Genomic DNA, 27,706 nt, shown 5'->3' on the forward strand with positions numbered 1-27,706 from the left:
AGTTATGACAAATTTGTTGTTTCGCTAATTAGTAAAAGTAAAATTTTCAGTTGTATTTAAGAGTGTATCGTAACTGGTTATATGAATTTTTTGTATAAAATAAAAAAAGTATATAGATTCACTTTTAATTAATTTTTACATTACTAATACATACATAACTCTAATCAGCTATAAGGTTTCGTTTACTCATTAACGTATATAGCTATTTCATAAATTTCACAAAAATAATTTTGTAACATCATTTTATTTGTAGTTTTAGTTTATTTTTTATAATTATATTTTGATATGCTTGATCACTAATATATAAAGGGTGTAAGTTTAGAATTTTTATAACATAAGATGATCTATTTGTGACTTTGTCAATATAGTATATGAATGTCTACTGTAATTAATTCTTGATTTTATAACAAAAAGTCCATGAAGAAGAATTTACCAATGTTTAAACTAAAATTATGTCACATTCGCTCACGTGCCGTTTATACTAAAAATTATCACACTTGTTCATGGATCAAGATTCTATTTGGCAGAGAATTAGTAAAATTAGTATTTTATAATTTTCAACCAAAAGCTGACTAAACCTTATTAGTCAAAATATTTTTACAACTGTTATTTATTATAACGACATTTCATGATAACAATTTAATTCTCTCTAAAATTGATTTTTCATGTTATATTTTACTTATGAATGATAATATTCTACTTATAGTAATAATATAAGTCATTGTAGTAGTACACTCTTTGTAAAATTACATCTCTATAACATCTAAACTCAAATATTATATAATTGTATTTTGTAAGAAATAAATTATATATAAATTAAAATATCGATGATAATCGTCATTAATGTCATGCACATAGTAAAATTCAAGTACGAATATCTAAAAAAAAAATTATATGTAAATAATGTTCGTTATCGATTATGATCGTAACTTCAAAAGAAAATATTAATAATATTTGCCCTTTTAGATATATATTTTTTCTATTGTCTTTTATTAAATTGGTTAGCAAATACGGTTTTTTTTTTTGCTACACAAAATTATTAAACTTTTTTTTCCCCATATTTTTGTTTATATTAGCTAAATAAGATATAAACATCAAATGCTACCATACATATATAATAACACCGCATTATGATATTCATGATATATTAAGATAAACATTGTCAATATATAGAGGTTGACCGTTGTATTATGTGATGTATTTTTACTTGTTTATTTAAAGTTTTAATTTGGTACAAAACTGAAATAAAATGATATTCTTTTTCAAGCTAAAGTATGTGAAACTTGTTATAAAATTAATATTTATGAATATTATATTTTTATGGTTAGTCTTGCAAACTTGTCATCTGGATCATTCGATTTGATGACTTCACTTTTTTGTCTTCAGTTTGGGTTTGAAATAGTTTTTTTTCCTCATCTGATGTTCGATATTATCATTGGAGCCCGGCTAAATATAAATTCATGTTGTGAAAGTCCCACATTGAAAGGCTATAGCGCACCCTAACAAAAACAAATTCATACCTAGAAAACATCTGATTAAAAATGAAGGAGTATTTATCACTCCACCAGAATCCTTGGTGGTTACTAAATCTGTTCACTTCACTTGTCTTATCATAGAAATTTATTTTATTTTAATTTGATTTTTAATATTAATTACTTATTATGTGTTTATAGGAGTATTATTTTTAAGAGATGTGCAAAATTTAAAGCGATCAAATAAATAGTGAACCCAAAAGCAGATGAAATGTTCCCAAACACACCCCATGTGGACGCTCTAACGTTAGCGTTACGTTTTGTTGGGGTGACAACTAGGCAAAGACTTTCTTTTTAGGGTGTGTTTGCCGTGGAAAATTCCTTCTCAAAAACATATACAATAATATATCTTTTTTCTTTTAGGTATTTAGCAATTACACAAAAAAAAGTATTATACTAATATTCATATATGTGTAATCTATGTAAATACTATGAGGGTGAGTAATGATAGCGAGGTGGTGAGGACCAAGTGAAATAATCAACATAGAATATCTCTGATAAAACTTGTTCTTTTCGTTACATTTTGATTATTAAGAGACATATTTTTATTATTATTATTTTCAGTAAGAGACATATTTTAAAAAATATATATTTTAATTTGCCAAAAAAGGATAAATTGTAAAAAATAAAATAAAATTATGAGGGAAAAGGACTTGTGGGCAAGGCAAAGTTGGGTAGGTGACTTTAGTTAAGCAGCATGCCAATTTAATTAGTTCCAACTTCTTTGACGGGACTAACTTTTAGGTCGATTACTACTAAGTACTCCCTCTGTTCCTAATTAATTACTCGTTCTTTTTTTTTTAGTTGTCTCTAATTATTTATTTATTTTGACAAACTAAGAAAGGACAAACCTATTATACCCGCTCAATTAATTACTTTAAAAAAATAGAATTTCTTGAAAATCTTAAGTTCTTAATTCGTCTATTTCATATTTAATAGGGGTAAAATGGTTAACTTACTATATCAATTATTGTTTTCTTAATAGGTGTGTCAATTCAAAAGTGAACAAGTAATTAGGGAAAGAAGAAGTACTATAAAACGTTTATTCGAAATTAAAATTTTAATACCTCGTATTCACACTAATTAAACTTATTAGTTAATAGGAGTACATTTCTTAAGTACTCTAATATATTGAAACTAAAAGTGTACTAAAATATTGATAGTTGCTTAATTATAAGAGACCGTAATTTGAGTATTTTGATAAAATTTAGTGATAAATTTAAGAGGTTGTCGTTTGAAGTTTGCAAACAATTCTAAAAAGCATTTGAAAATTGTGTCATTAGTAGTGCCTTATAACATGTCGTTTGAAGTAGCCTTTTCATTTAATCAATTGTTAATACTATTTTAAATTGCAAAGAAACGTGTTTACATCATATATTTTGATTCGTTCTATTATGGGATAAGAGTCTGAAAAATACTCTAAACTTTGGTCGGATTTGCTGTTGCGATACTAAAGTTTCATGAGGACCTATTACCTCCCTAGACTATTTAATACCGTATTTTTTACCCCTTGAGCTATTTAATAGTGGAATTTAAAGGTATATATGTGCCCACGTGGACACATTACTATTTATAAATTTTGCATTATTTTTTTATGTCCACGTGGGCAAATATATATGTTTAAAATACGGTATTAAATAATCTAGGGAGGTAATAGGTCCTCATGAAAGTTTAGTATCGCAACAACAAATCCGACCAAAGTTGGATATTTTTCAGACCCTTATCCCTTCTATTGTAGTAGAATAATAAGATAAAGAGTAATTAATCCACGAAACTTGTGTGGTATTTATATGATCTTTTTAAAAAAGTTTATCCTGAAATGTCTCAAAAATATTTAATATCAGATTGTCAAAAAAATTATTGGATATACTCTCACAAAATTCAAAAAATTTAACTTTACTAAACTATTCAAAATTCCAATCTTCTTTTTAACCTAAGGTCCAAGGTTGGACCATAGGAATATTTCATTCATAATTTCAAATTTAATACAACATAGAGATTGAGGAACTAGTCCTCTTATCAACTTCAATAATTATCCCACTAAACAAGCATAAATCAAATCTAAATTATGAATACCAAGGAATGCTAAACCAGCTCTCTTTTTTCAATATTTTTACTGTTGCATTGTAAAATAAAATCAAAATAATTTAGAAACATTTTTAATTTATAATATTTTTAATCTTATTTTTAAGTGTGATAATGAACAATGATGAAGATTATGTGAAGAACGAGAATCAAGATTATTTTTCTGAAAGATTCAGGTCAAGAAGAAATTTGTTAGGATTTGTCTTTAATTTTCTACTTTATATGGTATCTATATGCTTTATTTTGAAAGAGCTTTCTTGGTGAAAAATGACTTTTTTATATCTTTTTTTTTTTTTGAGAACTTTCGGACTTTTATAAATAAATAAATAAAAATTCATACAACAACACAACATCCATATAATTAGTCCTTACTATAGCTTGACTTAGGCGAGATTTTTTGTTTTTGTTTTCCACCCGGTGTCTGGTACCATATTGGAGCCTGACTAAATCCGAATTCGCGCCGGGAAGTCCCACATTGAAGGGTAAAGCGCTCCCTAACAAAGACGATTTTGTACTCAAGGGAACTCGAACCCGAGACCTCTTGGTTAAGGGAATAGTACTTACCACTTTCTCATAGTCTTGTACCTTTTGTTTTACGGTGTTTTATGTTAGTTTTCCTTCATATATAGGTCAAATCACCAAACTCATATTAGTAATATGATTTGCTTTGTTAGCTTTGCACAATGTCAAAATCTGATATTCAAAATTTAGATATTTAAATTTGAATATACATTTGAATATTAAGGTATAAATAATAAATTTATTTGTGTAATCAACATATTAATGTATAAAACTTGTCTATACTTAAAACTTAATAAATATAGAATACTAAATTATTTCAATATTATATCAAGAAAGATTTTTTTTACAATAATTATATGGCATTTGGTGGTGATGATAGCTAGAGATAGTAAGTGTGAGTGTCAATTGGTGATGGTGTTGATCGTAGGCAGTAGCTAGTGGTTGACGGTAGTGTTTAATGTGGTTGTTTGATGCTTGTATTAGGAGGTGACCGTTGATAATTAATTTTGATGGATGATTTGCTAATGATGGTGATGAATGATCGCGATAGTTGACAATACATAATGATGGTTGATAGTGATGATTGTCGTTAGCGATTAATGGTGGTTGTGATAATGATAGTTGGTGTTGATGATGGTAAACAGTGCTTAGTACTGGTAATTGGGGATGGTGATAGTAGTTGATAATGACACATAATAGTAGTTGATGGAGTAACGATGAACTATCATTTTTACAGATATATTCACAGTCGATAGTCAAAAAAAGAAAAAAAAACGCTTAATTTTGTAACCAAAATGTTCCCGCGCCAAACAGTTATTATCACCTAACCGAAATTCATTTTTCATTGACTGGTAGTTTCCCTACCAGAACAAAGGCTTCTTCTTCTTTACAACTTCAATCACAAACCATGAAGGACCAACTGAATATTCATCGATCTCATGGAAACACATTCGCATATTCGTGATTTACGCTCACAAAACAGTTCTCTCCTCGCAGAAATCGAGATTCTTCGCTCTTCCAACCAAAACCTCCAATCGGAATTGACGCAAAAGGATGAACTCCTTCACCAAATTCAGTTGCAAAAGGATGATGTTCTCAAGCAATACGTTGATCTCTCGGAGGCCATCAAAGAGGTATCGAAGGAAAGAGACACACTTCTTCTATCGATTCAGAGACTTGAGGATGATTTTAGCCGGAGAGGAATGGAATTTTATGAAGAAACAGAGAGAATTAGAATCAAGCTTGAGGTTTCGAGGAAGAAAGCTGAGGAACTATTAGATGAGAAAAAAGAGCAATCGGAAGTTTGTTCACGTAATTTGGAGATCGTGCAATCAGCGAAGCATGGCTTACTGAGGTTAGTTGAGAATCTCGATTTGTGTGTGCATAGATCGGGAAATTCTGAGTTAAAGCACGAAGAGAAAGACGAAAAAACAAAACTGTTAAACGAAAAATCAGCGGTGTTTTCTGTGGTTCTGGAACTGGTGAATTTGGTGGAGGAAAAATGGGGAGAGTGTGAGGAAATAAGGAAAAAGGAGAAGAGAGAATTGGAGAATAGTGTGGCCAGTTTAGAAGAGGAGAATCGAGATATTAGTAGCTTGCTTAAAATTGCTTTGGTGGAAAAGGACGCAGCGGAGAAGAGTTTGAACAGATTAAGAGGCAATTCTGAACAGAAGAAAGCAGCCATTTTGCAGATTGCAGAGAGAGGGTTGCAAAAGGTTGGCTTTGGTCTCGGGTTCGGGTTTATGATGGGAAGTGCAACCAGTGAAACACCTTCAGATAATCTGGATTCTGATCCCAACGTCAAGTCGGATAATGATGAATGCCAAGAAGCTGTTACTCTGGTAACATTTTTGGCTCGGAGTCCGAGCATCTATACATATATAGGGATACCTTAGATGTGTTTTTGATCAGTAAGTCCAAATTTAAAGATGTAGATGCCAATCTAATCTAGAGCTGAACAGCATACGCGTTCTTATTATGAGTTCAGGACAATTAACAACTTTACATATCAATTGAGCTAATGAATATTAAGATCCCCAGAGGTGCATTATTGCTATTGATCAATGACACTAAATTGAGATTTTAGAAGAGAATGGTTCATCAAGTTGTTATTATCACTCACATACTATCTTGTTCTCTGATTCTGTTACTACATGTTCTTTTTCTTTGCTTCAATTCCCGTAACATGTGTTGCTGCTATTGTTATCTTCTACATTACTGTATTTTCCTTTCCATACGTGAATTTATTATGTTTTACTTGAACCGAAGTAAGGATAAGGCTGCACGCACACTATCCTCTCTATAACCCAACTTATGGGATTACACATGGTATATTGTTGTTGTAATGGTTCATCACCTTGAAGGATACTTTTTTAACAAGCTTGATTGGAAATCACTTGGCATGTTTCTGACACAATGTAATTTATTCATTCATGCTTACCAGGCCTCGACTGTAGAAACAATAATAAAGAAGTTAAGAGTTGAAATCACACAGTTGCAGAGGTCATTGGAGGAATCTAGGTATTCTGCTGGCAAAATGCAGTTTTTATGTTTTTTATTTAGTTATTATCATGTCCACCTTCAAATTCGGTATGGATTTCCTCTAGCTTTTTTCTTATACTTTGTATTGCATGACTGTATCCCACGTAATGTTATATTAGATCAAGTTTGCATAAGATATTACTCCTTTCAAATTTTACAAGTGAAGCTTAGATGGTGAGTGAAAGACATTAACTAAAGGTCTTCTTTAGTTGTGCTAGCCTAGCCCTTCCAAGGAACTTACTGTACCTGAATGAGTCTGTAGTCTTGTGTTTAATTATCTAATAACTGCCAGGTCAGACATGGAGTCTCTACAGCATCTATCAGACAAACAAAGTAAGAAACTAGCAGAAAATATCATATGCATTAAAGAGTTGGAAGATAAAAAGATGATGCTTACTCAAAAGGTTAGTTTCTAACTAAGGTAAGACATAAGAGTTCTTAAGATGTTCTACTGTTGCATACTTTTTCCCTGTTTTGTCTTCCAGGTTGAAGAACTCATAATAGAAAATAAAGAGTCTGAAGAAGAAATTTCTAGATGGAGAGAGGCTTGTGAAATGGAAGTGGAAGCTGGAAAGAAAGCTATTAATGAACACAAAGAACTGGTAAGTTTGCGCGGTCAGTCGAGCTACCTTAACATTTCACAACTCACAAGTAGTTGCTAGAAAGCTAAAGAAAGAAAGAAGGAAAAACGACTAGTCCACCAAATTGCTGCTACATGTACATATCCAAACAAGTAAAAACAATTTCTAATTTGTGTCAGGTCAATATTCTGAAACAAGAATTAGAAAAAACCAGAGCTGCTTTACATATTTCCAATTGCAAGTTGCAGCTGAAAGATGAGATAGAGGCGGCAGCCATCGCAGCCAGGGAAGCAGTTGAGAGATCTCTCCAGCTTGCAGACAGCAGGGCTACTGAGCTACGTAAGCAGATTGAGGAACTAACAAGACAATTAGAAGTAGCAGAGAAAAAGGAACGAATTAATCGTCGTAGAGTGAGGAATGTATGTTGGCCTATGCGAGCTCTCAAGTTCTGCCCTGCTACTAATACAACTGGTATTCGAAATGTTACACAGATGCTACCAGAAATGCACAGATTGTCCGTTAATATTTGAATTTTTTGCCTTTATTTATGTTGTTCAAGAATAATAGTGAAGGAGACTGCTACTTTTGAATAAATCTTGTTTATTGATATGGTTGTTTCATTAGATATAGATAGATAGATAGATAGATAGATAGATAGACAGACATATGCATACAATGGGAAAGATAAACAAAGTTCTTCATAGCTATGACTTGCGTATTGGAAAGCAAGTAAAATATTTTTCATGAATACATAATGGAACATAAGTAAAGACAACTGAAACATTACTATCTCAAATGTATATACTTGAACAGCATCAACAACATAATGGAATTGCTGGCAACTATAAGTTGCCATCAAAAGAATATTGTTTACAATCTAGATGAAAAGCTGTCCTGCCATTCTTCTCATCAAGCCATTTACCTGCAAAAGAATCAAATCAAAATCAAATCAGAAAACTGAAGAATTAGGCATGCATTACTTGAATGAGAACGAAGTCGATTGAATACTTGAAAGTCCTTTAATTCATCCCAACATAAATTGTTCTTGCAAAATCAAGTGAAATTTCTATTTCTTCATGTCCTTTTCTTGTTTTTGCTCAATCCACGATGTCTTCCTTTTCTGGTTTTATTTTTTCTCTTTTGAGAGGGTGAAGTGCATGGATCAACACATACACCATATCAAAAACAAACCATTTAAAAGACTTAGACAAGTCTACCTACCTAACAATGTCTTTTCTCACAGAGATTTTTTTTTTTCTTCTTAAGCTACAACACTCAAAAAATTAAAATATTTGACAGTAATGACGGTAGCTCAAAAACTGTAACACATTGGACATCAAACAATATTGAAGTAAAGATAAGTGAAGATACCTCCTTCGCCGAGAGACCAACTTCTTGCAAATCTTCCAGCTGAGTAAAAGTTAATAAAATAGATCAATATTTTTAAGTACAATCATTATTATCCTTTTCTCCGTGTTGCAAAACCATGAATTATGTTTAAATATCCTTACCCTCTTAAAAGGTTCAGGAGATTCTTCACGAAGTTCAAGAATGTAAGTTGCTCTCTTTTCTCCAATTCCCTGTGTGCAATATGACATTGATTTTTAAACCATTATGTGCAATAATAGCTTTATAAAAAATAATATTGGAAACAGAGCTTACCTTAATCCTTGTTAACTCTTCCCTGTAATCATGGAGAAAGAAGAATGTTAAATTAGGCAATGCATACACCACAATCCACATAGAGATTTAGCAAATATATTGACATCCAATTATCAAACAACTCCTCCTCCCTTGTACTTGGGGATCATCCCTTTCCATGGTCACAACACCAAGGCAGCAGATTATAAGACTAGTTCTGGCTAAATACTTTCCCCGAGAATGAAAGAAGGAACTGTGGGAATTTATGGTTTGCAGTTGAAGATAACATAATATTATAGTTGCTACTTTTAAAACTTGCAGTTTCTACTGCTTAGATAATGTTTACAACTAAAAAAGAAGTTGTTGCAGAAAAGGTGAAAACTGCACAGAAAAAATTAGATTGAAAAGTATATATCAAGGTAGTTACTTAACATAACATAACAATGAAGGTTTTGCCTTTAAAAAGTTGCAAGTTTCTGCTTTACATGTTACAAAAAAAAAACTGAGTTGGACAGAGAAATATAGCTTATATATCAAGTTAATCTTATTGTATTTTGGAAAGCAATAAAAATATGATGAGAAGAAAATCTTAGTCAGCAATAAATTGACAATCAATATCAAAAGGAAAAAGAACGATAGGTTTTTATTGAAAACTGTTCACTTACTTGCTGGCAGTATTTAAGAAATTCAGATATTCTTGGACAAGACAATTCTGTACAATGAAAAGATGATTGAATGAGTTGAAAATAAAATCAAACAAGAAAATGTTTACAAAACTATTCACAAAAATAAATCACTACCTTTACTCCAGAACTGCGGGTATGAAATTTCTCCCAAGGACTACTGTACTTGACAATCTCCAAAGTTCTCACATCAGTTTCAGTTTTTGGGGTTTTAGGTTCTATAATGTCACAACTATCAAGGTTTCCATGGGATACATCCGACTGCTTTGGCATCAGTACATGCAAAGGAGTTGAAGCCTCCAACAACCTTAAATTATTTGTTATTTCTCTAAGTCTTGCACTTAGTGGTGGTGATCCAACTTTGTCTATGCTCATGTCTTCATTTTTCTTCTCTATACCAACAGTACCTGCAAGGTTATAGCATATGTGAAAAAAATAAAACCCAATGAAAGTTTATATTAGATACAGTAACCAACTTGTGACACAACCTACCATCATCTGGAAAAGAAATTATTTCTTTGACATCACAAAGAACATCGGGAGTAACTTCTAAATCTGTTGCTTTATTTGGTGGAGAGGCATCCTGAGATGCAAAGATAATTCTTAGTACACAGATAACTCCAATTCAATAAAGTGCATCAGTAGCTGTGTAGCACCTTGCAGAAAATGATTGAACTAAATTATTACTGTACAACCAAATATTGCCTTACCTTCTCTATATTTTTATCGCAGATTGTTTCCTTGAAAGCACTTGGGATTTCCTGAATCTAATACATTAGTTAAGCCTGTGCATAGCCCTCAGAACAGCAAAAAATAGAAGGAACAGAGATGCATTCACAAAGTTTAAGAGCACATACATTTTCTGCTGATAATATCAAGGCTCCAGAACTATCTGAATCGGACTTATCTTGAGAAGTCTAGCAATACATAACAGTATAACACCTTAAGTTCAATGTGGCATAACTAAACAATGAATGATATCTTAACACATCTTTAATAAACCAATGCTTCAACTGATTAAGTCTTGTACCTTTTTATGGAAGGAAGATGTGATGGTTGAAGCATTTTTTGATCGAGGCTTAAACTTTGTAGCTGAGGTGACTTCATCCTATGAATCAATGACATGTTAAGGTATGAATCAATGACGCATTGAAGTGCTACATAGACAATTGCCAATTGATTTCAGCTAGACTAGAATAATTTCCATCATTTTATTGAACCAATAAATCCAACTGAAAAGTTAAAAGCAACATTTCAGAAGTAAGGGAGAAGACTTTGTGCAGCGAAGAAGTTTAAATTTCACACCCTAAAATTAGAGGTACAAACTACAAACCGGATGAGTTGAGAACTAAAGTAGTGGGCTTGTAGTAAACTATTCTTTTAAAATAGTTAATACAACCAATTATACAGGAATCAGAACCAAGATAAAACTATGTCTGGACAAAAACAATAGATGCATGGTTGGTTACCTGCTTAGAGATGACAGCTTTTCTCTCACTGAATAATTTCCTTCAATGAAAGCGCAAAAGCAATGTTTCAGTACACATCAGTCAATAAGCAATATATGCTAGTTATATGATATGCCATGTAGCAATACCTTCCTGTTAAATTGCTAGCAGAGTTGTTCTTTTTCCCAGACAACAGGGTACCCATTAGTTGTACTTGTTGATTAGTGTGCTTTTTACTTTTCATTGCAGAGCTTGTCAAAATCTGGCCAGTGCTTTGACAAGATCGTGAAGCCAAACTTGCTACATAAAGAGTATCTTGGCAAGGAATTGGATTCTATAACAAAAAAAACAGAAGGGTGAGAAAAGAAATCTTCCAAACCAACTTTTGGATCTACAGTTCTACACAAAATGTCAACCATGTAAAAATGAGAAGTCATTACCAAGCAGGTAAGCAACAAAACATGATTGGAGCCTCCAAGAGATTCCTGCAGCATCCGAGTGAGTTTGCCTTCTCGATAAGGCACACGCTTTTCATTTGTGTTCAGAGCATACACCACATTCATAATGGCATACAAAGATTTGTTTATTCTAGTACTTTCAGTAAGTGAAATTCCATGTTTACTACTTCTTCTGGAATCCTCATAGCCTGAGAGCACAAAAATACAAAGAAGATAACTAAAAAGCAATTATTGAGCATAGTGAATAGCTCTACAATTTTTGAAGGTTTAGGACTACCAGACCTGCCAAATCCACAAAGTTCATCACATTGGGACATTTACTACCCTGGATGTCATCGGCAGATGCTATACGTATCAGTAAACCTTTATGACTCCTTTTGGGCATTTGGAGTGGTGTCTTTTGTGCTGAATAGCATGGTGCGGTCCAACAAGCGCATAGATCATGAAAGTGTGAAATAGAATCCACAGTGGCCTGTGTACAAAAAAAGAAGAGTAATCTTAACCTTTTCAATGTGCAAATTGTCAATATTTTACAACCATAATTGGATTAGACTACTTTAACTTGCCTTAGACAATCCTTTGAGCTTTATTTTTCCTTGAGAATCTTCAAGAACTTGAACTTCAGGATGATTAGGATCCAAAAGATCATAGACATGATCCTGGAACACCTCATAAAAGGAAACGAAGACCACTACCGCTTTCTCTACATCCTTTGTTTGCGAAAGGATCTCAGCTATTGCCATTGCTGCCAAACCTTGTTTGTCCACAGAACCCTACAACACAAAGAAACAATATCCTCAGTTTCAAAGTAACAGAAAGTTATTAGAGAATCATGTTGGATAATTACACGGAAGACCGACCTGGATTGTGTGGGTTTTTCCACTGCCTCTTGCCCCATATGCAATAATGGATGCATTTCGACCACTTAGAACTTCTGATATCAGTGGTTTTACCTCTCTTGAGAATACTATACTATTATCATCGTCTTGTTCATAGCAATTATCTAATTCATATACATCTTTACGGCTGCAAAAAAAACGAACTAGAAAATCTCAGATTTTCCCCTCCCAAAAATAAAAGATATCCGCCTAGGCAATTAACTCAAAAAAATCAAGCTCAATTCAATGCCAAAAGAAACAAATCTATGCACAAAATACATTAACAAATAGGTATCTACAAAATTTACCAAGAAATCATAGAATCTCACATAATTAGAACTAAAACAAGACCTAATAGCTAACATATAGTCAAATCCATGGGCAAACATACTTTGGAAACATAAAATATACAAAAAAACATTGAAAATGAAACTTGAAACCATCTAAAATTAATGAGTCACCACAAACATTACCTACTCCCTTCATCTCCGAATGAGATTGTAACTTTTCCAGACGAATCAGAGCCGTTCTCTTGCGACCGGGAAACAGTGACCCACGGCTTCGAATCTCCGCCGGGAATTGCAGATTCCTGATCGGTAAATCCTCGAATTTTTCCAACAATTCGCACCTTACGTGAGATTCCTGGACCGGCGTTGAGTTTCAGGCGATTTGAATCGGGCGTCGACAAAGCCATGAGAAATTCTGCGTTTGAAAATTCACAATTTTGGATGAATTAAGAAGAAAGTGAATGAGTGATAGTAGTATTATTTTGTCTCAGAGAAATAGCCGTTAGGGTTTGATTTTCAAATTCTTCGTCTACCTTCGGGCGCTCTTTTACGCTCCTTTGCACGACACGCTACATGTAATGCTAATCTCATTTTATTTTATTTTTTTAGTTTAAAATTAGAAATAAAATGAGAAGTTTATAGCAGAAAAAAAAAATTAAATATAAGAAATTAGGATTTTTTTTAAAAAATAGACTAAAAGTTATTTAAAAAGAAACAAAGGCATTAATTTTTATTTATAATTTTAAAGTATTGTGACAAAATTTGTTCTACTTTGTACTAAATGTAGAATTGTAGGTTTAACCTAAGATATGATATAAAGATTAATAATTGAATATGTATTTAGGTTCAAAGAAAGTAGATTATGATGATCGTAATTAACCACTAATTGTTATAAATTTATTTATGTAGGTAAGAAAATAAGCAAATAACATTAAGTTAATGGGCAATAAAATAAAAGAGAGAATATTTTTATTCAGATATTTCTGATTGAATTGATAAGCAATCTGACTAAAGAAAAAGAGCATTTAGTTATTTATTTATGTTCAATTCAAGAGCTAATGAGTAGTAGTAATGAAAAGCTGATGAGGTGCAAGTAAGGTTAGTTATGAGTACTAGTCCTAAATAAAAAGAATTCCAGTAATATTTTGATCATTATTCACACGTTGCTTATGTTATTTACATAAATATTTATATGAATATATGATTGTTATAACGAATTTTAAATTTTTGGAGCTAGTTATTTTGTCATTCTTAATTATTGGATATCATATACTTAACTCCGAAGTGAAGCTATTTCAAATCGGTGCAATAAATTTATGTTAACCTCAAAGTGAGCTTCGAGTGGATTGACTATGCGCTTCTTTGACTCTTGGTCAAAGTTGCCTTAGTTAACATGAAACTTGCATTGTCACGTGTCATTCTCTAATTATTCACGTATTGAATTCATATTTAACCTATTCTCTTCACTTTTACATATTAATTTTTTTTATACATAGTCATTTCTAAAGGGTGAGAAGTACATAGCTTAATTCTCTCGTATACCTAACATAAGTAATCAAAATATAGAATAGAAGTTTGTTACATATTTAAAGAAATTAAATATACTCATTTTTGACGAACTTAGCGGACAAAATCGCTTAAAACTAATTTTAAGAGGTTTAAAGCCGTAAGCGTCCCCTGATTTGTCCACATTTTCTAGGACCGATCTGGTAGTAACTTTTTTTTTAATTTTTCTTTTACATTATTTAAAAATCAGTGTTTAACATGAAAAATTTAAATACGATTTGAAATTGTTTTTAAAATTTCAAAACACCCTAAATTTGTTTGTCCATGAGAATTTTTCATCTCTATTTTTTTCCCACTTTTTTCACTTTCACTATAATTATTTCTTTCTTCAACTTATACCCTAGATCTTTTAATATAAAAATAATTCTATTTAAATTATATTTCATGATTAAATCAGGTAAATAAGTCAAATTAAGTGATTTTGTTAGTTTTTAAAAATTAAGGAATATAAATTGTAATGAAAAAATGCATTCAAATTCTGAATATCTTTTATAAAAAAAATATAATTATACATAACTCATACTTTAAAATTTTTAAATAAATTTTTTATTTAATATCCCAAAGATCAGACATTATTTTGTCATATTTTTTTGGATAAATTTTAGGAATCACATAGTTTTAATATGAAATTACAATCTATTTCTCTTTAGTTTGTAATTACATTAATCTCTCAAAAAATAACACAAATCGGATACATAATATGTATCTCGGATACATTATAACATAAACCGGATACATAATATGTAGCTCGGATACATTAAAAACTAGCTCGAATACATTATAAAATAAAATCGGATACATAATATGTAGTTCGGATACATTAAATATTGGCTCAGATACATTAATATGTAGCTCGGATACATTAAAGAAATAAGGGATTTTAGAGGTTTTTAAAAATAGAAGGGGATATTGAAAATAAGGGAAATATAAGACATGTATTTCAGTAATTTTTCCTATTTTTTTCAGTTTTATATTGGGCTGGTTCGGGTTTGGAGCATATGTCAAAAAGTCCAGTCCAGCAAATTTCAGAGAAGAGTTCCTTCTCTGTGAATTTTTTTCCGTGAAAAATACAAAGGAGGAAGTGGAGCTGTAGAGAAAAAAATGGAGGGGAAAACGGAGAAGGAAAACAAGTTTGTGAGGAAGACGGCGTGTGATGTGGAGGCTCTGAAGAAGTGTTTGGAAGAAAATAAAGGCGACTATTTGAAATGTCAGTCTCATGTTGAAGCATTTAGGTCATCTTGCTCTATCAACAATTCTAATTCTTCTTCACCAAAGCTCAATTCCGGTGCGGATTCTGATCCTGTCATCACAAAATCCTGAAATTTTAATATTGTTAACTTTTTTGCGTTTCCTTCGAGTTATTGCTTTTTTACTTGCAATTAGGTTGTTTTTGTCGTAATCAATAACGATGCACTATTGGAGGTTATTATTTTTCATTGATAAAGTTTCGAACTTGAATGCTAAAAGGTTTGTTTTCTATGAAAATATTGAGCTTTTTTAATTGTGAAATGGGTTTGGTTTACTTTGAAAGAAGATTCTTTCAAGTCAAATTGCTGCTTTGATAATTGTTTGTAATTGTGCCCATGGATGGAGCTAACGTGAAAAAACCTGTTCTTGTAAACGTCAGTTTTTTTCCGTACAGATTTCTACTAGGGAAAAAGAGACTTTTTATGTGTATTATGGATGTTTGGACGAGTCTAGTTGTAATCCTTGACTTTGCCAACAATGTCGGAGCCAGGAATTCTCAAAAGAGGGTTGAAAAGAATGCAAACTTGCACAGTGGGTGAATGCATTGAGCCTTTTTGGTTGAAATTTATATATATGATGATAGGAGTATATAAAAAAGAATTTGTTTTTATCCTATTTGCTAAGTGTAGCTTGTAAAGAGGATCTATTAAACCCCCTTCAGTACACTTGGATACCTTTGTCTGCCAACAGAAATTGGTCTATGACTTGAACGATTTTATAAGGCTCTACCGCTTTAGTATGAGTTTCTTTCAAGAGTTACCTTTGGAAAGAAAACAAAACAAGATTTTCAGAGAGTTGATAAATATTGCTTTAGGGGTAAAATAACATTGTTGGTAGGTTCAGCAGAACCTTGTCAGTTGCTGATTAGTCATTAATGATTCATAAATATTAACTGATCTAGAAATTAGGGATCCTAGAGGAAACAGAAGTGGAGGGGTACAATTCATTTGTTTGCTCATTGATACTGTCAAGGACTAGGTGTTATATTACCATTCTGATATATTGGCTTATCCTAGCATCATTGTGTTCCCAATACCTGGATTCCAAGTTTATAAAGCTAAAATTATGGTGGTACTGTGAATGAAAAGCAAGTGTAAAGAATTGTACTGGAAAAGTTTGATGTTGAGGGGTGTGAGGTTTACAAAGTAACGCTTGCTCTATCCTCATCCACCATAGGTAATTCGATCATTATCTTTTGTATGCTCATATTTTATGTGAAGGGAACTTTCCCACAAGCTACTGCTTAGACTAGTGACTTAAAAATTGAACCACTTGTTAGTTATCTGATGTCTAGGTATCGACATAATATTACTTTAACAGATAGTGGTTTAGATGCATTGGTAATTTGCCAACTTGGGTGGGGAGTTCCTAATGACTGTCAGGCAACTTCAATTATTGCTGCAGGTTTAGTCTTTGATGGTTTTCAATTTTTGTTCCTTATAAATTATAGCCACTATCCTGTAATCACATGGACTTGGTGTGAGATGCATGCATCTTAGTTGGATTTATGGATATTTAATGGCTTATATTGGGGCAGCAAATGTTGCATACTTTTTAACTTTCAAGTTGGGACATTGCTGAGGACCTGAACAAATAATTTCCTCCGCAACACTTTAGGTGTTTAAATGGAAACGGTTCACTCAAATATGGTGTCAGATCATAGTAAGTCCTGAGCTCGAGTCTTACCACCACCCATTGACAAAATACTTCACATGGTTGGTCAAAAGAATTGGGACTTGAGAAGAGGGCATGTCGTTGACCTAAATATATAAATAAAGTTAGTAATTCCTCATCCAATGATATAATACAGTAACTGCCATGTATATACCAGATTGGAGAGTGTCCATAGCTGCAAGTGTTGCATGTCGCACACTTATTTTTTCTTTAACTGAAAATTCCATAATGCGTAGATCTGCTTGACAGTTGGATACTTATTGAAGTCCCATATCTGAATCACCACTTGTATCTATTAAATTTCTCACATACGAGTGCATAGGAAGTAGTGATATATGGATAAAAAAAGAGAGAAACATACTAAAGTATCACAAAGCCCCGATTGCTATTTCAGCTTAGTTAGTGCTCAAAGTTAATTTTTAGCTAGCTTTGTTATGTCCAGTACTTTTCTTGCTTTCTTCCTAAGCAGACTGCAATCAATCTTTCTGGACGTTCAGCTGCCAGGGTTTAGTGTTCTCTTTGATGTTCCATTTTTTCTGTATTTCATTTTGGATAGCCACCTATGTGTCATTAAAGCTATGATTTTGGAATGTTTGTGTATTTGACAAAAGTATGTATATTTGTATGTGAGTTTCTCAAAATGAGAGTGTAATTTACACTTAAATCTCACTTCACATTGCAACTGATTTCATTTTATCCCCTTATATCCAGACAAACTGATCATTTACTTGTTAAAAAGATACGCACACAGGAAGACAATAACATGAAATTGACAAGTGACCAAGCCTGTTTAAGAAAATGATCTTCATATATTAGAGTACTAGGTAAATTACTTTTACCTTCACTTTGCAGTTGTCGAGGACCTCAAGTAAGCAACTTGAACAAAGATTGGAGGACTGAAATCCGTGTCTTTTGCTGCTAGCAGTAATAAAACCAGAAAGAAGATTCAAGTATAAGTCACCGCATTGTTTGTAACATTCCTCAATTAAGGATATAGTTTTCTTATCTGTGCTATTTCTTCAGCTTTAATATCTTTTCAGATACTCTCCCAGAAATTTGTAGTTTGTGATAAGTAGCAAAGAAGAGAACTAATGAGGAAAACAAAATGTTGGTGGATGAGCAGTTGAAGATTATATTGGCCGCTTTTAGTTTGTACATGCAAGTATTTCCTGTCACAATATGAAGAACTGAGTAGTTTAAAGTTCCAGCGGCAAATTTAGTGACAAAAAAAGAAGTAATTGTGTTTGCCCTTTAAATGAGCTAGTTTTTAATTTTTACCCTTGAAATCGAACTTATGTCTATCGGGCATAGATTCTTTAAGGACGCAGGTAGAGGTGTGCAAAAATCGAAAAAAGAGTTATTGGTTTATTGGGTTAATTGTTATTTAATGGTTTTATAAAAAAAAATTATTGGGTTATTGGTTCGATATTGGTTTTTTAATATTGGGTTATTGGGTTAATTGATAATCCATTAAGAGTATAAGGAAACTTACACAATTAAAACTACTTAACTCTACTCTCTGCATTTATCCTTTAAGTTTTAGTGTTACTTAAGTGTTTAGGTTCTTAACGTCAAAACCTAAGGTTTGCAACGACGACGACGAGGGTTAGGCAACGGTTAGGGTTGTAAATTGTGAGTATTTGCTATACTTTTACTACACTAAGCAGAATTTTTGCACTCAATGAGTAATTTGATTTTTCTCTTTTTTATTTCGCGTCAAATTATTGGATAAGTCATATATTTGTTTTGAAAGCATTTTCTTATTGGTTAAAACCGAAAATCGAACCATTAAAAGACCAAAAACCGATAAATTGAAAACCAATAACAAATATCTTATTGGTTTGATTATCGGTTCAGCATATTTAAAAATCAATAAATCGAACCAATAATACTTAAAACCAACCGATACATACCCCTAGACGCAGGGCATAACTCGTGGAATATTATGATGCAAAAATATAACTTTATACGTTGCAAATAAATTCATTTAGTTTGAGAGGTAAAATTTAAAGACGACCAGGATAAAAGTGCAAATGACCCTCTTAAAAAGTGATTTTTGTTCTAGCCTATCTTCTTTCAATGATGATACAATTCCTTCATCGATGACAATATTATCACTTTTTAAGATTTTATCTTCTTTCGAAGATGATATATTCCTTCATCGAAGACAATATTTTCACGCGCTTGACTGAGGAGGAAAATAGGATTTCGTATGCAAATTTGAGACCTCAATCTTGAAGCTTTTGGTGTAACTTTCCGACTCTATTTGTATGTGGAATTTGTTGGTGATGGATCTAGTCCAATGGTCCCCCTCTTTTTCTTGTGACCTAAAATAGTTACTCCTTTTGTTTTATTTATATGATAGTGTTTATCTAGGCACAATGTAAGAAATGAAATGAAGATTTTTGGAGCTTATGGTTTAAAACAAGTTTTAGACATTTTTATGATTATAAATCATCTTATTAAGAGTAAAATGAAAATTCTAAAGTTAAATTATTTTTAAATATAAAAAGATATTACCCTTTTGGACCATCTAAAACAAAAGTATTGAACAACTGAGACATAGAGAATAGTGAGTAAATATTATTGTTTGCAACAAATTTTAAATACTTGGAAAATAAATCAATCATAAATAAAAATCTAAAGAAACATATTTTATTGATAAATAGTGTGGGCACAATTTTGTTCCTCCCTTGATTTTTCAGGTCGTTAGTAGCGTATTTCTCAAATTAGGATGATTTAAATTTGATCTCTTTATGAATATTTCATGAATTTGTGAAATATTCGAGATGTCAGGGAATATAATACCTTTTATATAAGGATGAACTAAGATTTAAGATTGAGCAGCCTCTAAGAATCCTAACTGGAATCTAATACACGAATCCCAACTAAAATTGAACACTTCTTGCAACTTGCAGAGTCCCACAATTTTTCAATGTCTACAATTATAAAGTCATTTAAAAGAACATTGTCAAGTGCCTCTGTTCCTTGAGAAGTTGCCATAAAAAAATGTTCTTAATTTTCTTCTAGAAGATACAGAAACTTCAATTTTAATCAAATGAACTCAAACGCAAGTAAATTGATCCTTGTGTAAGTTGTAACTTTTTGTGTAATACTGACCCCTTAGGTCAGACCACCGCCCAACCATCCCTAATACTTATGCCTAGTTAATACTAATATTTATCTTTCTTGATTAAAAAAATAAAGATTGATCCTTCAAAAAAATATATCCCTACTCACCATAGTCTATTATGTTTCACTTCTAATTGGTTTTTCCTTGCTTAGAATAAAGAGAAGAAATATAAAATATGTCATCAGGGGTCTATGGGAACAGAGAAAAAAAAATGGCTCAATGTCCTCGATTGCATATAAAATATGTGTTTTGCTTAATTGTCGTGTTTGCTCGACAGAGTCATGAATCACGAGTTAACCAAGTCAAACCTTGACATTGAAGAAAACCAAAAAAACACCTCACCAATTTTAATTCGATAAAAAATTATTTACACCCGATGTTTGATATCAAAATAAATGATTATGCAACATTGATCTTGCACATAATTTAGCTATAGTTAGGTGATATGTATTTTATTTTATTTTTAAAAAATAATTACGATGATTAATTGTTTAATTCGATGTAAACATTTTACTAACGTATTTTTCCGTTATAACAAGCACTCTTCCATCAAATGTGCTTGTTGCCTCCTAATGGCTTACAGTGTCTTAAATTCATCCTCCAATTTCATTGACCTTATTTTTTTTGAAAAAAATAAAGGAGTGCTGTGGGGGTTGGTGGGGTGAGGAGAGGTGGGGGTGGGGGGTTTAGAGTCGACAAACTCTAAACAGAAATTGTCAAACCTTAACAAATTGCAAAATGTCATAGTAATATACTTACTAGTAGCTTGCAAAATATTATTTTCAAGTACACGTTACATGCCTTATATTCTGCAATAATTATATATTCTCATTTCTCTGTAAGGATTACTTGTTTTCACATCTGTCTTTTCCACATCCCTAATGTAGCAATTGAGATTCTTCCTGTGTCATTTATGACGCGGACTTTTTTGATGTGAGGCATAAAGTATAATAATCTCACGTTTGGTTGGAGTTATTAGGTAGTTCTTGGATAATTTATCTCACCATTTTTGTCATAATGTCATTGGATACATGGTGGAATAACTTGTTCCCAACCAAACGAATTAAGAGACAAATTCATTGGATTTAGAGTCAGTGAGTTCAGAATGAATACAACCAAGCACGAATCGCCTAATAGTTTATACATAGTTAACTGAAGGGATACTCTTTCCAAGATATAGCTGCTCTTCTATATAAGTATACATAAACACAACAGAAAGAACTAAACAGAAGAAACTAACTTATCTCCTGAGCATGTCTGAGTCTCAGACTTCAGTAAAACTTCCCATTTTCGACATTTCGAGGCCATTGAGTTCATCAAATTCCCTCAAGTCCCTTTCTTTAGCTTGTAAAGAATGGGGCTTTTTTCACATCAGTAACCATGGAATTCCCAGAGACTTATGTAAACAACTCCATTTCCTTTCTAACCAAATTTTCGATCTCCCGTGTGATGTAAAGCTCAATGCTGGACCTTTATCAAATATAAGAACCTATACTCCTCACTTCATTGCTTCCCCTTTCTTTGAAAGCCTCAGGGTGTCTGGACCTGACTTCTTTGCTTCTGCACAAAGCACTTCCCAAGCCCTGATCAACCAGTCAATTCCAGAATTCAGGTAAAATCAAAAACCTTAAAACACTACATCCAACTCTCGCATGTATCTCGACTATTTATCTTTGTTATCTCCTAGAACAAGCACTAGGTATAGGTAACTCTGTCCATCAAAGCTTTGACAAATGATTTTTGTTTCTACTAGGATTTGAACCTTGGTTTTCACAAGCTTCATTGACTCCTAGACCACAACGTTGAATGCACTTAACACTACACTTTTTGTTTTTTGTTTTTATTATTGATGAAAGAAATACTCTGCTTTTCTTGCATACATCATAAACATTAGTTTAAGATTGCTTGACCACATGACTTAAGTCACTCTGGTAAGAATTCAGCATTTTTAATGTTTTTCTTTTGTCCTTTGTAGTCATGCAATGGAGGTATATGGGAGAAAAATGGTAGAAGTGTCCAAAAGCATTGTTGAGGTCATACTGATGAGCTTAGGTCCTGAATTTGAGCAAAAATTTGCATCGGAATTCAAGAACTGTCATGGTTATCTAAGAGTAAACAACTATACTCCACCTGAAAGCACGGAAAATGTACAAGAAAAAGTTGAAGGGCTAGGGATGCACACTGATATGAGCTGCATAACAATAGTATATCAAGATGAAGTTGGTGGACTTCAAGTGAGATCCAAAGAAGGCAAGTGGATGGATATTGATCCTTGCCAAGACACACTTGTTGTGAATATTGGAGATCTCTTGCAGGCTTGGAGTAATGGGAAATTGAGGTCATCTGAACACAGAGTTGTCCTGAAAGAGCCTGTGAGTCGATTTTCCATCGCGTTCTTTTGGTGCTTTGAAGATGAGAAACTGATTGTTGCACCACAAGAGATTGTAGGGAAGGGAAATTTGAAGGTCTATAAGCCTTTTGTTTGTGCTGATTATTTGAAGTTTAGAGAAAGCAATGAGAAAGGCAAGTTTGAGAAAGTTGGTTTCACTGTCAAACATTTTGCAGCTAAATAGTAGTCTTGGTTACTTGATTTGAAGCATTTTCTTTTGTATAAGAGGTTAAAAACAATTATACTATTTTGGTAATGGAAGTTGTTTGTTCTTCTCTTTCAAAGTCCTAGTTATGAATTCTATATACAGATACTTCTTTTCTTGAGTTTAAGTTCTATGTTACTAACCGTGTAAAGTTCTCTTCACCGTCTCCTTTTTTGTACCTGGATTTGTTGCACTTGAGCCGAGGGTCTTTAAGAAACAACCTCTCCACCTCCACAAGGTAGTTGTAAGGTCTGCGTACATTCTATCCTCCCCTGACCTCACTTGTGAGATTTCACTGGATATGTTATTGTTACTAAACGTGTAAAGTATTTTTATACCATCAGATCAAATTATCTGCAATAGCAAGCACAACATATTCTAACATAAAATAAGCAACTTGTTTAACATGTTGAGTTACACAGCTAGTTCAAATTATTTGGACAGTTGTTATATTATAACATAAATCCTTTCTTTTTCCCCAATTTGGCGGCACATGAGTTTGCTTCCACTTAGTTGGTGGCAACTCAGTTATGTTTGACCTTTTGCAGCTTCTAGAGGTCACCAGACACATTCTTGAATGAGGTTTAGTTATACAACGACATACCCAGTGAAATCACACAGGTGGAGTCTGGAGAAGGTAGAGCATATGCAGTACGCAAGTCAGATCAACTCTACCTCCCGGAGGTAGAGAGATTGGTTCCAAAAGAGCCTTGCATCGAATAACATATATCCAAAGCAGTTTGAGAAAGAAAATACAAAAGTAGAGAAGACATAGCAAGTGATAAAATAGGCCTTCTCAACCTAGCTGGAAATGAAGCATCTAAACCTGGAAGAAGAAAAAACTTAACCAGACCATCAAATGTTTGGGAATATAATTAGTCAACCAAGAGAATTTAGGCAAAATTCTCTTATTGGCAGACAGGGGACTTTGTTTGATCAGTTCATTGGCATCTGAGGGACTTGTTCTTAGAATAAAAGTAATGACACTGATTATTGCAGGGGAAAGGCCAAGTCTTCAGCAGCTAAGAGCCAACAGTCTATCTGTATGCTACACTTGCACAATATAGTTGGCAAAAGAAAAGAAAAAAAATAATTCCAGACTATATTAATCACGAGATTTTGTCTCAAACAATGCCAGTAAAGGTACATATAATCGTTATATAAAGAATCAACACGCATTACAGCTTTTCCTACATGTACCATAATAATCAGGAGAACCAACCATAAAAACAGAATTCCTTTCACACTCTCCAGTAGCAGCCCATCGAGTACAGTTCTCATCTTCATCAGTACAATAGGTATCACCATCTGATTGCAGTGGATCCTTTTGTACAGTTATACTTCTGAGATAAAAGAATTTGATGGCATACCACATTTCACCATCAATAACGGGGCATCTTGCATGGGAGCTACTCCTGTCAGGGGATGCATCGAGGTGGACATTGAAGAACACAATTGCATTTCCTTTAGTTGGTCTCAGGGAGTCGCTACTCTTCGTACAGTCGGACAATATCTTATTCTGCACCAGGAGTTCGAATAAATTAGAATAAAAGCACAAACAGCAAAGATGTCATTACAAAATTAAGTACAACAAATCACTCTATTTTACCTCTGACTCGGGGAAGAGGATCTGACCACCCTGTGTCATATTTGATAGATACAAAATGACAGTCGCCATTAATGGTTCGCTGGACTTGATTGTGGAGTTACTCTCAAAATAACCATAATTCCCCTTTAAACTCTCACGCCCAGAATGCAGAACATGCAACGGCTTGCTGTTTCCTGAAGGCAAGGATGATAGCGGTCAGTCATACAACACTGAAAAGGCAGACTCAAAACCTTCAGTTGGGAGGAGTACCTAGAAAGAATTAAATGAAACTTATATATCTCACAATGAAAACTACCTTTCGGCAGAAAGGTCCAAGCTGAGATCCTTTCTTCGATCCTTGAGGAAGTAGGATCCTAGAATTTTTTGATAAAGGTAACATTAGTAGGATCCTAGAATATAAAGAACAATACAAAGAAACATGTTATGAGTACTGAGTACAGTGTTTTATCAACATGAACTGCTTTCTCTGCCAGCAAATTCAGTGAGCATGGAGACCATTCTCATGGTAAGCAGAGTTTATAAAACCCTAATGCATAATTACTAATATCTGGAGTCCATTCTCATGGTAAGCAGAATTTATAGAACCCTAATGCATAACTAATATCTTCAATCTACAAGGCTAAACACTATCTACATAATACAAATGCTTGACTTTGTCAAAAAAAAAAAATACAAATGCTTGTCACATCTATGCTTTGAAGAAGCATTAGCTCATATAAAGAACCATGTAGATAACAAGAACTTACCTTTGCATCTAAGGGAATACCCATGGTTGGAAACTTCACTGCATCCACAGAAGCATTATCAATTGTGGAGCTATTTCTCGTTCCATGCACCTATAAAAATGCATTCATGCGAAGACACATTTAGAAACTTTCTAAAGAAAAAGTATAGCAGTACAAGTTGTGAGGCATTGATTTACCAAAGAGATTAAGTGATCAGTCTCTTCTGCTGAGAGAAAGTCTCTATACAAGAAAACCCTATTTCAAGAAAAAATGTTCATTATTCCTCCATAGTCCATACAGAGAATTATTCAAGTAATCTCATCAAGAAAACCAGGAAGCCAAACAAGCATGCCTTCAAAACACCAACATAACAGAGAAAACTTCTCCTCTTCCTTTTTTTGGATGAACTTACTTAAATGCAGAATTCTGCGTTTTTGAAAATCTCTTTACATGCTACAACATATTGAAGAAGTAACAAGGTTAATGAATGAATAGACTACCTGACCTTGGTCGCCTCGAGAGTTGAACGACGCGTGAGGGATCAAATCTATTAGAACGTACAGGATGGCCCGACTGTATAATGACATCCCCATTCACCTCCTCAGCCCTCAATTCTTTTCGGCCTCTGAAACAAATTGTTGTAATCATGTAAAGCACCATTTATTAAAATCACTCCAAAATTAATGGTTATCATTGCTCTTCTTACATTTAATAATTTGCAGCTTAGAACTAGTTGAGTAGTATATCTTCTACAGTACAGTCGAAAAATGTATATCTTGAAAACCACAAGCCAACAAGATAAATCAGGTTTTTTTCCAAACTCCCAATACTAAAAATCAACATTTTTGACACACTCATAGAAGCTGCCAACTTCTAAGCTCAAAAGACGGAAACTTTAAGGGGGGGAAAATAGAAAAAGGCACTCTATACTACTCTCCGTTTCAATTTCTTTGGCTTACTTTTCTTTTTTGTTCGTTTCAAAAAGGATGTTTTTTTTGGCAACTCTTTAAATTTAGCTTTCCACATGAACATGTTTCAGACCACAGAATTAAAGGGCATTTTAGTACATGTTTTCCAATCTTCCTTTGTTTGGTTGGTCAAGAGGTTTGGAAAACATTTTCGGAAAACGAGTTACTTAAAATGAGGAAAATGACTTCCCTAATAGAAGTAGGGAAAACAAGTGCCTAAGTGACATTTTCAAGTGTATTGTCTCCTCCCCAATCCCCACCCCTTGACCATCCCACCCCCTGCCACCTCCGAATCCCCACTCCCCATCCCATTCCCCCTCCATAATGTTTTACTAGATAACATATAAATGCTCTTAGGATAATATTTTCTTCTTACTTACCAAACACTAGAAAATAAGTGAGAAGACAGTTGATTTCAAGGAAAACATTTTCCTTCTTAGCAAACACACCCCTTTTACAAAATTCAAAACGTCTTTCTTTACTTTCTCAAAACCAAACAAACAAATTGAAGCGGAGATACTAGTTTCTGCAATGGCAAAATTCCCTATTTAATTAAGAAAAATCAACCTGGATTACATGAAGCTTTTTATGATTACCTCAATCGTACTGCTAATTAACCTTAACAACTATGAATACCCAAATAAAATCTACATCACATAATGAACTCAGATCAAGAGAGGTTTGAATCTAAAAATCATGAACAACGTAGCGATTACTATAGAGAATTAAGGAACCAATAACTGAAAGAGCAATAGAAATCAAAGATAATAAAATGCAGGGAAATTAGAGCAACTTTACTGACTTTTCAGCGAAAAGAAGCTCGGAACAGATCCCCAAAGCCACGAAGATGACAACCCAAAGAAAGTTCGCCATTGTTGTAACAGAGCGAAAGAGAAATTTTCTTTTTGGGGAAATGCAGAGTTTTACTGACACGGTTGTTCGAATTTCCAAAGGGATCTGTGAAGTTTCGACTCACTCCCTTGAGGACCACCATGGAACTTCATGGTACGTGGCACAATAACAGGCTGCCATCTGTTTTTTCTTTCATAATTTCTCTTCTGTTTTTCACTTAATTGATATGAGTTTATCAATTTATACCTTGGTAGAATATCAAAATCAATTTACTTCTATCTTTTTAAAAAATATTAATTCTCTAAATAAATTGAGGATATAATAAGTAAAAATATTGTGTTTTTTTATTTGTCAAAAAATGACAAGTAAAAAAAAAAAAAAAAAAAGTCAAAATTGGACAGGTAGAAAGAGACAAAGGGAGTATCTCACAACAATCACAAATATGTTACTCTGTCTATTCTTATTTATATGTCATCATTACTAAAAATATATAGTACTTAATAATTGTTATTTTACAAAATCAATACATAAATGACACTATTCTAACTATTTTTTTTTAATAAAAAATGAGTTATTAGCCTTAATCATAGTAATGGCTCTAAAATGGGTTGGTATTAATATTTTCTCCCTCTAAGAAAAGTGTTATACAAATTGCTTTTATAAGAAGTGTTGATTTTTTAT

The 27,706-nt window shown here is 32.9% G+C and overlaps 4 protein-coding genes and 1 long non-coding RNA gene across 5 annotated transcripts; 3 read left to right on the forward strand and 2 right to left on the reverse strand.

The window, feature by feature from the left end:
* Positions 1-5,077: 5,077 nt before the first annotated feature.
* On the forward strand, positions 5,078-7,791 carry LOC125813305 (uncharacterized protein At3g49055). The gene is made up of 5 exons (XM_049492801.1): positions 5,078-5,980; positions 6,583-6,659; positions 6,973-7,084; positions 7,166-7,282; positions 7,441-7,791. Exons 1-5 carry the CDS (start codon positions 5,078-5,080, stop codon positions 7,789-7,791), a joined length of 1,560 nt encoding a protein of 519 aa, XP_049348758.1.
* Positions 7,792-8,089: 298 nt separating this feature from the next.
* On the reverse strand, positions 8,090-13,063 carry LOC125813266 (kinesin-like protein KIN-10C). The gene is made up of 17 exons (XM_049492755.1): positions 12,843-13,063; positions 12,352-12,517; positions 12,058-12,264; positions 11,774-11,963; positions 11,474-11,679; positions 11,183-11,367; positions 11,055-11,094; positions 10,616-10,693; positions 10,443-10,502; positions 10,296-10,352; positions 10,078-10,168; positions 9,703-9,992; positions 9,568-9,614; positions 8,924-8,945; positions 8,773-8,841; positions 8,633-8,671; positions 8,090-8,183 (listed from the first exon to the last, which is right to left on the reverse strand). Exons 1-17 carry the CDS (start codon positions 13,061-13,063, stop codon positions 8,139-8,141), a joined length of 2,013 nt encoding a protein of 670 aa, XP_049348712.1. The 3' UTR covers positions 8,090-8,138.
* A 2,204-nt stretch (positions 13,064-15,267) lies between these two features.
* LOC125813349 (uncharacterized) lies at positions 15,268-18,299 on the forward strand. Its single transcript, XR_007442059.1, has 2 exons — positions 15,268-15,507; positions 17,997-18,299. It is a non-coding gene; the product is annotated as an uncharacterized LOC125813349 (long non-coding RNA).
* A 3,223-nt stretch (positions 18,300-21,522) lies between these two features.
* LOC125813350 (gibberellin 20-oxidase-like protein) lies at positions 21,523-22,931 on the forward strand. Its single transcript, XM_049492850.1, has 2 exons — positions 21,523-21,889; positions 22,253-22,931. The coding sequence occupies exons 1-2, from the start codon at positions 21,531-21,533 to the stop codon at positions 22,848-22,850; spliced, it is 957 nt and encodes a 318-aa protein (XP_049348807.1). The 5' UTR covers positions 21,523-21,530; the 3' UTR covers positions 22,851-22,931.
* Positions 22,932-23,977: 1,046 nt separating this feature from the next.
* LOC125813351 (probable prolyl 4-hydroxylase 12) lies at positions 23,978-27,146 on the reverse strand. The gene is made up of 7 exons (XM_049492851.1): positions 26,976-27,146; positions 25,711-25,830; positions 25,403-25,460; positions 25,227-25,316; positions 24,776-24,833; positions 24,481-24,653; positions 23,978-24,390 (listed from the first exon to the last, which is right to left on the reverse strand). Exons 1-7 carry the CDS (start codon positions 27,044-27,046, stop codon positions 24,040-24,042), a joined length of 921 nt encoding a protein of 306 aa, XP_049348808.1. The 5' UTR covers positions 27,047-27,146; the 3' UTR covers positions 23,978-24,039.
* Between the last annotated feature and the right edge of the window lie 560 nt (positions 27,147-27,706).

Source organism: Solanum verrucosum, unplaced genomic scaffold, assembly GCF_900185275.1.
Source record: "Solanum verrucosum unplaced genomic scaffold, falcon-dt-bn FXZP01000189.1, whole genome shotgun sequence".
NCBI classification, from domain to species: Eukaryota; Viridiplantae; Streptophyta; class Magnoliopsida; order Solanales; family Solanaceae; genus Solanum; species Solanum verrucosum.